Raw genomic sequence first — 10,558 nt, forward strand, 5'->3', positions numbered from 1 at the left:
AGGGGTCATACCAGTTGCATATATATATTAAAATAAGTAAAACATGTCACGTGCCAAGTACAACCAATCGTATGATAGATAACAAAAATGAAAAATAAACAAGCCATTCAGAGCGTTCTCCATATCATGGTGTTTAGATCGCAAGAATCACAACTATTATACCTCCTTAGAGAGGACAATTATTTTTCGCGTTTCATATCATGGTGTTTAGATCGCAAGAACCACAATTATTATACCTCCTCAGAGAAGAGAATTATTTTCGGCGTTTATCTACATGTAAACTAAGATTATACTACTTTGATATACAGAGACTCTCTGTATTCTGTCAGGGAATAGGAGGATATGTTTTTGATCGTTTATTTATTTTTGTAAACTAAGAGGACAGATTATTCATTTTCTACATTATTGAAGCAAGATTTTTCATTTTCATTAAAGCAAGGGACTGATTATTCATTTTCACCACTATATTTTTGATATTCGAAAACATACAATTTTTAAATGATTTGTTTGTTATAAATAATACATATAGTATAGTCAAGTCATTATGTACCATTTAATTAGATTAACCATCCCCTCTGCAGAAATGAATCTTTAAAATTCCCAACTGCATATACATGTATTGCATACATACATAGTATTAAAGTTTTGTTATAACTAGTCACTTTTAAAATGTATTGGCAAACATACTACGCCGAGCGGAGCGAGGCAAATTTATTTTTAAAGGGTTTTGGAGTCACTGAAGGCCCAAGAAGCTATAGAACAAATGATGCAAAATCATGCTTTCTGGGTGTTCCGAAGACCCTTTCATAATCTGAAAATGAAGTTTTGTTTTAATAATTTTTTGGTCTCAAAGCAAAATGTATAAATTCTGTGTAAGACTGAAGTTTCTAGGAACAACATCAAAAGACCAATGTGCATGATAAAGCAAAAATGGTAAACTCATGATCAAGTTCATAACAAAATTACTAGATTACAAAAGGAATGCAACACTAACAGAATACAGAAGGACAATCGATGAACAAAAGACAAATAAATAAGAAACATTTGATCCCGAAAAATCAGGGCTATAAGTCTGAGGGAAAACAGAACTTTCTTCTTGCAAGGCCGTGAACACAATAAATTTGATATGGAGACAAGCATTTGGTTTTGAAATTTCCTACATATAGTTACGGCCCTGTTAAAATAAAAGTGAGGTAAGGTTTCCTAAGACAATATACCTCAAGTTAAATGAAACCAATTTTCGGACATTTCAAGTATATTTATATAATATTTATACTTTTGTTATTAAAAAATTTGGGAAGTGTTTCCCGATTTTTTTTTTTGGGAAAAAGATGAATTTATGAAGAATCTGGTGCCATCTCATACTTTAGATTAGACCTGCTGAGTTATTTATTTTTGATACATAGCAAGTCAGGTAATTTATTTTCAAACTACCACAGAACAAACCATTTATTTTTGTGATTATCAAGGCTGAGTTATTTATTTTCAAAATCCTCCTGTCTTGTATGATTTTTAATTTCAGTTTCTTGTGTATAATTCGGAGTTTAGTATGACGTCCATTATCACTGTACTAGTATACATATTTTTTAGGGGCCAGCTGAATAACACCTACGGGTGCGGGAATTTTCGCTACATTGAAGACCTATTGGTGGCCTTCGGCTGTTGTCTGCTCTATGGTCGGGTTGTTGTCGCTTTGACACATTCACCATTTCCTTTCTCAATTTTATTAGTAACATGTTTATATATATATATTGAAACAGCTGACACGGAATGGGATTTGGCTATTAGAAATGTTTTAAATGTAGAAGAAAAAAAAACTATAAAAATCAGTTGGGAATTTACCAGAACGCCACCGTAAGCTCACAAAATAACACATAACAAAACGGAGAAAAAAACAACACTTAGTTAAGGTACATAAGAGTAATCGCCGTTACGCGGCACGCTAGTCAGTCAAAGCTTATTCCAACTAATAATTTAGCAAGGTTTCCCCCAGTCTGTCATAACAGTTACGAATCAAAAAAATATCAGTGCATTTCATTACCGTTAAGACTTTGAGTGTTCCCTGTGTCAATTGTGTGTCGAGTTCATGTTTATGCAGATTGTCATCTTCAAAGCCTTGACCTATTGCTAATAACGGAAAAACACGAATATGAAATTCAGAAATGTTCTTAATTCGATATAAAGAAAAACATTTTAGTAGTTATTAAGGTATATTTGTGACTCGCCGCGATATAGCCTTTTTGTGCTATCGCGGCGTAAAGCAACTAACAATCAATCAATCAGGTATATTTGTAAACAAAAATAATCTTATACAAGTAATAAGCCTACACATTTGAGGATTGGAGATTTCAAGGTGAGAGGCAACAAAACGGTCTTCGTATAACTCTGTTAATAAACTACACTGGTTCAAACCGAATTTTGATAAATTTTGCGAAAAATATTTCTAACTTCTTTTAAGTTTCATTGGTAAAGAAAATACTACTATTCGGCCATATCCACCAAGACTCGCATTGGTTGGATCGATTGAAGTCCATGCAGCACCAATCAGTTAACGCAAACGTTCCCACATGATATCTAACGTCAACACGTCATAAACCTCTCTGGCAACCTTGTATCAGATTAGAACGTTGCTATCTATCTGCCTGCTGCTTTTTTACGCCTGAATATCTAAAGTTGAATTTTGAAAGTTGTGTGAAGATTGTAGGAATTACGTTATAAGGTAAGACTATTTATTTTTGTCTTAGGTGTCATGATTGAAGCAAAAATAAAGGAAAACCAATGCAAAATTAGCAAAAAATTATTGATATATTTGATATCCTGTAAACTTTTTTCTCAAACTTAAATTTTACACAACTTTGCAATTTTTAACTGATTTGTTTTTCAGGCGCAAGTAAAATCAGTATATTATTTTGATCATCGACATTAACAGCCATACTACAAAGTTAGAATAATTGAACTGATTTCAATATTGGCTGTTTGCAAGAATCATTTACATAAAACAATCTTGTAAAAAAAATTAAGGCTCTTGTATGTCAAGTAAAGTAAACTAATAGTAGCAATTCCACCGCTGCCTACAGTATTATCTTTTTATTTATTTATGTTTGGTTATTATTATTATTTTTTTTTTTGCTGTTATATTGAACTATGATTAATATATGTAAAATTGTGTACAATTGGCTTGCAAATGCATCATAAACATATAAAATAATTAAAGTTAGTTCAAAACAGTCTGTTTTTCTAGCAGTAGTGTGCATACCCCGCCGCATTTTTGCGCCTGTCCCAAGTCCTTTGTTAGTCTTGTATTATTTTAACTTTTAGTTTCTTGTGTACAATTTGGAGTTTAGTATGGTGTTCATTATCACTGAACCAGTATATATTTGTTTAGGGGCCAGCTGAAGTGCGAGAATTTCTCGTTGCATTGAAGACCTGTTGGTGACCTTCTGCTGTTGTCTGCTCTATGGTCGGGTTGTTGTCTCTTTGGCACATTCCCCATTTCCATTCTCAATTTTATAATTCAAATGAAATAAATAAACACAGATAATACCAGTTGAAATTTAAAGAACACTTTATACAAATCGTGCGGCCGAAGCGCTTTTCTGAATTTTACTTCCCCAGTTATGCTCAAATGTATCATGGATGTTTAAACACGGCGATACGTTGGAGGCAACATAACCCTAATAAACCTTAAAAATGGTAAAATTTATCAGAGGTCAATTAACTTTGCATGGAAGTTGTTGGAACCCTTGTAAACTGCTGTTAAAATAATACTATTTGCCATTTGCTATTACAACAGGGATGATGTACAGTTAAACCTCGACCATTAGAAACTATGTCACATGATCCTTGACGTCTAAACGTCATAGTTCTGATATTTCCTTGGCAACGTCGCCAGTTTGTTAACTTGCCTTCAGCAGTGTACACGCCTTTTTAACGATTCCAAACGTATATAAACATTTGTCCGATATTCAGCAATCGAGAATAACTTGGTAAGTTTTTATTCACATTAAAAAAAACTCAGAGATATTGCATGAACGAGCAATAGATTAAATGAACCAACCATTGAGTGTTTTATCGGTTGAAAACAAATCAGACATATGAGGGGTGAGAGAGAGAGAAAGAGAGAGATTTAATTACAACAAATTAGGCAATATATATATATATATATATATATATATATATATAAATATATATATATATATAAACGTTTTTTCTATTTTTTCAGAATAGAAATGGAGACCGATAATAGCAGTCTTGAATGGAATATCCGGAGTTTAATGGTGTCATTATTTCAAGTTGCTTTCAGGTAGGTACTGACTACTGTATGATATATGTCCGTACTGCTATTATATTTTAACAAATTTTATTTTCTAGACTGACCTTTTTCAAGATGTAAGAGCTATTGAGTATTGTCAATTAATTAAAAATGTTAGACATAGATATAGGAAGATGTGGTATACCTTTTTTCAAATTCTGAAAAAAAAAAAAAATAATATGTCTGATTGCTCTCTTTGAACCTGTCCTCTTCACTATTTATGTATTTTATTGAATGGGTTATAACTTTCCTGAACGGCGTCGCATCATAGTTCTGAATATTCCTTGGTTTCATTTTCAGTGAAATAGAAGCTAACGTTATGTCTGTTGCACAAATAGTTAATTGTATTAACGAGACAGAAATGCCATTGAATAACAGAGAAGAAGAAATAACAGGCGACGATGAATGCGCTGCCTTTTACAAATCCGTCAGAGATGCTGAATACAATATACTTGTTGATGCATATGCCAGAGAAAAAATCATCAAAGAAGAGAAGGAGAGAAATAGGATACCAAGAGAACAAGAAAAGATAATTTCAACCAAAGAATTAACAGACGACCATGAATGTGCTGTTTTTTACAAATCCATCAGAGATGCTGATTACAATAAACTTGTTGATGCATATGCCAGAGAAAAGATCATCAAAGAAGAGAAGGTGAGAAATAGGATACCAAGAGAACAAGAAAAGATAATTTCAACCAAAGAATTAACAGACGACCATGAATGTGCTGCTTTTTACAAATCTGTCAGAGATGCTGAATACAATAAACTTGTTGATGCATATGCCAGAGAAAAGATCATCAAAGAAGAGAAGGAGAGAAATATGATACCAAAAGAACAAGAAAAGATAATTTCAACCAAAGAATTAACAGACGACCATGAATGTGCTGTTTTTTACAAATCCATCAGAGATGCTGATTACAATAAACTTGTTGATGCATATGCCAGAGAAAAGATCATCAAAGAAGAGAAGGTGAGAAATAGGATACCAAGAGAACAAGAAAAGATAATTTCAACCAAAGAATTAACAGACGACCATGAATGTGCTGCTTTTTACAAATCTGTCAGAGATGCTGAATACAATAAACTTGTTGATGCATATGCCAGAGAAAAGATCATCAAAGAAGAGAAGGAGAGAAATATGATACCAAGAGAACAAGAAAAGATAATTTCAACCAAAGAAATAACAGACGACCATGAATGTGCCTCTTTTTACAAATCCGTCAGAGATGCTGAATACAATAAACTTGTTGACGCATATGCCAAAGAGAAAACAATCAAAGAAGAAAAGGAGAGAAATAGGATATTAAGAGAACAAGAAGAGATAAAGAAACAATTTGCGGAATTCTGGAAACCAGCCACCGACATTGACTCACTGCGGCGTGTTTCCCAGGAGGTATTTAAATACATTTGTTTTAATGCATGTTTCGTCCACTTGATCGTCTGAGTATTGAGTCTTAAGGAACGTAACACTTTAACTATAAGTACAGCCGTGTTTATCTTTGTGTAAAAACATATAGTATTGGTGTTAATATTTAAAACAATACACGTTCCTAAAAGCAGCCGTCTTATCAATCAGGAGCTTATAAAGTTTATTGAAATAAAAAAAAAAAAAAACGACCTGTTTCAATATTGTGCATAGATAGCAAAAGTTTACTATCATAATTTTCATATCTTCATATATATTTTTTTCGACAGCCAAAAGACAATAAAGAGAAGGCTTTGACTTCACAACAAGAACTGCATCTTAAAGAGGAACAAGTAGAGATAAGACAACCAGGACCCTTCCTTTCACCGGTGAAAAAAGAAAGAATAAACTCATTTGTGAGAGAACAGCATTACAGTTATCAAAGCTTCCAAACAACAGACATGAGGAATGCAGCGATCAACAGTAAGTATAGATAAACATTATCTCCTAGTACGAAAATGTGGGATTTAAAAAAGTTTCAGGAACACACATGTACAAAATTTTACATTTTTTTTTTCGCCCGAAAGGAAAAAATTCCAACAATTTCAAAATATAACAGGTGTTCTCGGCGGTAACTCAAAATAAAACATACAGTTTTCATGTTACCCTGTTATCGTAGTTATAAAATAAAACTAGCATTATACCTTCTTCCATACCTTTTAATGTAAAATGATTAAGTTCACAAGTCTGGAAACATGGCAAAAACTTAGTCCTCAAACAATTCGACAATAGCAGGTACACAACTTAAACATATGTGCAATCTTCCTGTGTAGTTTCAGTGATGTGGGTTAAAAACTTGGAGGAGTTGATTACTCAAAACATGTACCCCCTTTCGTAAATATTGCTGAACATATTGGAAAATAAAAAATGTAATGCAAAAATTGAAGTGCTGATGTACTTGTGACTTAAATGGACAAAAAAGTATATTACATATCAATAAACAAATACTGAAATAATGAGATTAAGCTATTTGTTTGTTTTTCAACATTTTCAAGAGTATAGTTTTGGAACATTATATCTTTGTTTTTCAGAAGAACTAGACGGATCTGTAATAAGTGAAAATGTTCCCACTAAGAAGGGACCTCTTCAATGGATAGTCAACAAATTATTTAAGGTAAATAGTATTGATATTGCTATTCAATTAAATAATTTCAGTAAAAGATGAAACGACATTTTACAGCATTGATTCACATGTACTGGTGAAATGCTGTATATAATCCTAAGTCATACTGAAACAAAATGTCAAAATAACATTAGATAAACGCATATTAAAGTATTGTATTCCTTAAAAAGTTATGAGTTACTGGGGTGGTCTTTCAAAACAGAAACTCGCCGAATTTTTTATATCACGACTGGCAAATAAGGACCTAATAACACTTTAATTTACTCTACTTTTTAGAGAAGTAAGCCTTCAACAAAAGACATCATTAATAAACAGCTTGCGTTAAAAGAAGAACTAAAGTTAGATTTGTCAACATTGGATGACAATACAGAGGATGAAGGTACATTATATCAAATCACCTTGTTCAATATATCGAAGTTATCATTTTATAACCTTGATGGCTTTTTGATTCATTTAAATAAATACATTGTACATCAACATGTAGGATATCAACACTAATTGTCATTCAATTTTTCATTTCACTAAAAACTTTATAAATTCAACACTGAAAATGTCAAAACGAAATGTAATAAAAGTGTTAAAACGGTATCATATTACATCGGGATATCGAAATTCAATAAGTAAAATCATCTGGGAAGAGCATGGACTCGTTGATTTAACCGGTAAGTAAAATTTTATTACATTTTAAAACAATTTTTCCTGACCGTTGCCCCAATTTCATGAAACGAAGTTGGCAACCTTTCGCTTCGCTCTATAGTCGAGATTCACGTTGATAGTAAACATGCATATTTAGAGTCAAAATATGGTATACTAGTATATGTATGGTACAAATAAGTGATATATATTAAAAAATCTGAGATTTATGATATTAATAAGGGGGAGAGACTAGGGGGGGGGGGGGGTGGGGGCTCATAACAGGATCCTGTCCTCAACCATTACATCCACAGTCGTTTTGCTATAAGTAAATTCAGATTGTAAGTATAGATAAACATTATCTCCTAGTACGAAAATGTGGGATTTAAAAAAGTTTCAGGAACACACATGTACAAAATTTTACATTTTTTTTTCGCCCGAAAGGAAAAAATTCCAACAAATTCAAAATATAACAGGTGTTCTCGGCGGTAACTCAAAATAAAACATACAGTTTTCATGTTACCCTGTTATCGTAGTTATAAAAAAAACTTGCATTATACCTTCTTCCATACCTTTTAATGTAAAATGATTAAGTTCACAAGTCTGGAAACATGGCAAAAACTTAGTCCTCAAACAATTCGACAATAGCAGGTACACAACTTAAACATATGTGCAATCTTCCTGTGTAGTTTCAGTGATGTGGGTTAAAAACTTGGAGGAGTTGATTACTCAAAACATGTACCCCCTTTCGTAAATATTGCTGAACATATTGGAAAATAAAAAATGTAATGCAAAAATTGAAGTGCTGATGTACTTGTGACTTAAATGGACAAAAAAGTATATTACATATCAATAAACAAATACTGAAATAATGAGATTAAGCTATTTGTTTGTTTTTCAACATTTTCAAGTGTATAGTTTTGGAACATTATATCTTTGTTTTTCAGAAGAACTAGACGGATCTGTAATAAGTGAAAATGTTCCCACTAAGAAGGGACCTCTTCAATGGATAGTCAACAAAGTATTTAAGGTAAATAGTATTGATATTGCTATTCAATTAAATAATTTCAGTAAAAGATGAAACGACATTTTACAGCATTCATTCACATGTACTGGTGAAATGCTGTATATAATCCTAAGTCATACTGAAACAAAATGTCAAAATAACATTAGATAAACGCATATTAAAGTAATTGTATTCCTTAAAAAGTTATGAGTTACTGGGGTGGTCTTTCAAAACAGAAACTCGCCGAATTTTTTATATCACGACTGGCAAATAAGGACCTAATAACACTTTAATTTACTCTACATTTTTAGAGAAGTAAGCCTTCAACAAAAGACATCATTAATAAACAGCTTGCGTTAAAAGAAGAACTAAAGTTAGATTTGTCGACATTGGATGACAATACAGAGGATGAAGGTACATTATATCAAATCACCTTGTTCAATATATCGAAGTTATCATTTTATAACCTTGATGGCTTTTTGATTCATTTAAATATGGCGCGGAATCAGGGTCATAAATGTCGATTTTAGTATATCCTAAAATGATTTCAGTATATACTAAATTACATTTTAGCATACCCTAAATTGATTTTAGGGTATCCTAAAATGATTTTAGTATATGCTAAAATCATTTTAGGATATCCTAAAATCAATTTAGGGTATGCTAAAATGTAATTTAGTATTTACTGAAATCATTTTAGGATATACTAAAATCGATATTTACGACCCTGATTCCGCGCCATATTTAAATAAATACATTGTACATCAACATGTAGGATATCAACACTAATTGTCATTCAATTTTTCATTTCACTAAAAACTTTATAAATTCAACACTGAAAATGTCAAAACGAAATGTAATAAAAGTGTTAAAACGGTATCATATTACATCGGGATATCGAAATTCAATAAGTAAAATCATCTGGGAAGAGCATGGACTCGTTGATTTAACCGGTAAGTAAAATTTTATTACATTTTAAAACAATTTTTCCTGACCGTTGCCCCAATTTCATGAAACGAAGTTGGCAACCTTTCGCTTCGCTCTATAGTCGAGATTCACGTTGATAGTAAACATGCATATTTAGAGTCAAAATATGGTATACTAGTAGATGTATGGTACAAATAAGTGATATATATTAAAAAATCTGAGATTTATGATATTAATAAGGGGGAGAGACTATGGGGGGGGGGGGGGGGGGGGGGGGGCTCATAACAGGATCCTGTCCTCAAGCACCTATGGTTTTTACAAGTTATGTTCTCAACCTTTACATCCACAGTCGTTTTGCTATAAGTAAAATTCAGATTGTAGTTTAAAATTCAAGCATTTGAAAAACAAATGTCTGACTTTCACTGTTCCTATTTTAATAAAAATGTTCCATTTTTCTTTAGATATACCAGACACATCTAGGACGTCAGACAGTGAATGGTTCAGTATTAGTTTAAGTGACACAGAAGAAACTCCAAGACCACATTTAAGGCCATTCTTTTCACCACTATTGGAAGATATTCATGTTTCAACGATTACTAGTAAAACAAAGGAATCTGAAATAGATATAGAAGTTGACTTTCAATCCAAACCTAACAGTGGATTCACGAGCTTTCGACAGTGGTTATGTCAACTATTTTGTTGTCATAGCAAACCTGATGCGGATTTTGACAATTGAATATAATTATTTTCTTTGTTTATTTGTTTATTTAATAAAAAGTTTTATTTTTGTTTAATTGTAGATTTATTGAAATGGTTTGATAAGTATTTAAAATTTGAACATTATAACGACAATGACAATGTAGAAGAAATGACAGTAAATTTATATGTTGTGGATATGTGTAAACAAACCGACGGAAACGAGACCACCTCTGTCATCCGAATGACAAAGTCAGGTCAATTACTACGTACCGGCACCCGTTCTGTTATAAAATTTTCATAATTTTAACAGGCATATTTGCAGTATTTAAAGTAATGTTTGATGCTATTATAAACAAAAATGAGACTTTAAAAGAGTGACGAGGGTTACAA

At 32.1% G+C, this 10,558-nt stretch overlaps 1 protein-coding gene across 3 annotated transcripts; it reads left to right on the forward strand.

Annotated features, from left to right (window-relative positions):
- Positions 1 to 2,605: 2,605 nt before the first annotated feature.
- Positions 2,606 to 10,263, forward strand: LOC143069088 (uncharacterized). 3 transcript variants are annotated; one of them, XM_076243542.1, is made up of 6 exons: positions 2,606 to 2,719; positions 4,223 to 4,303; positions 4,613 to 5,708; positions 6,011 to 6,203; positions 6,812 to 6,894; positions 7,180 to 7,703. In XM_076243542.1, exons 2-6 carry the CDS (start codon positions 4,230 to 4,232, stop codon positions 7,399 to 7,401), a joined length of 1,668 nt encoding a protein of 555 aa, XP_076099657.1. In that variant the 5' UTR covers positions 2,606 to 2,719; positions 4,223 to 4,229; the 3' UTR covers positions 7,402 to 7,703. The 3 variants fall into 3 exon arrangements, with proteins under 3 accessions (XP_076099657.1, XP_076099659.1, XP_076099658.1); XM_076243543.1 differs by lacking the exon at positions 2,606 to 2,719 and adding an exon at positions 3,828 to 3,986; XM_076243544.1 differs by lacking the exons at positions 6,812 to 6,894; positions 7,180 to 7,703 and adding an exon at positions 9,931 to 10,263.
- Positions 10,264 to 10,558: the final 295 nt, after the last annotated feature.

The sequence above is a fragment of the Mytilus galloprovincialis genome, chromosome 3, assembly GCF_965363235.1.
Source record: "Mytilus galloprovincialis chromosome 3, xbMytGall1.hap1.1, whole genome shotgun sequence".
NCBI classification, from domain to species: domain Eukaryota; kingdom Metazoa; phylum Mollusca; class Bivalvia; order Mytilida; family Mytilidae; genus Mytilus; species Mytilus galloprovincialis.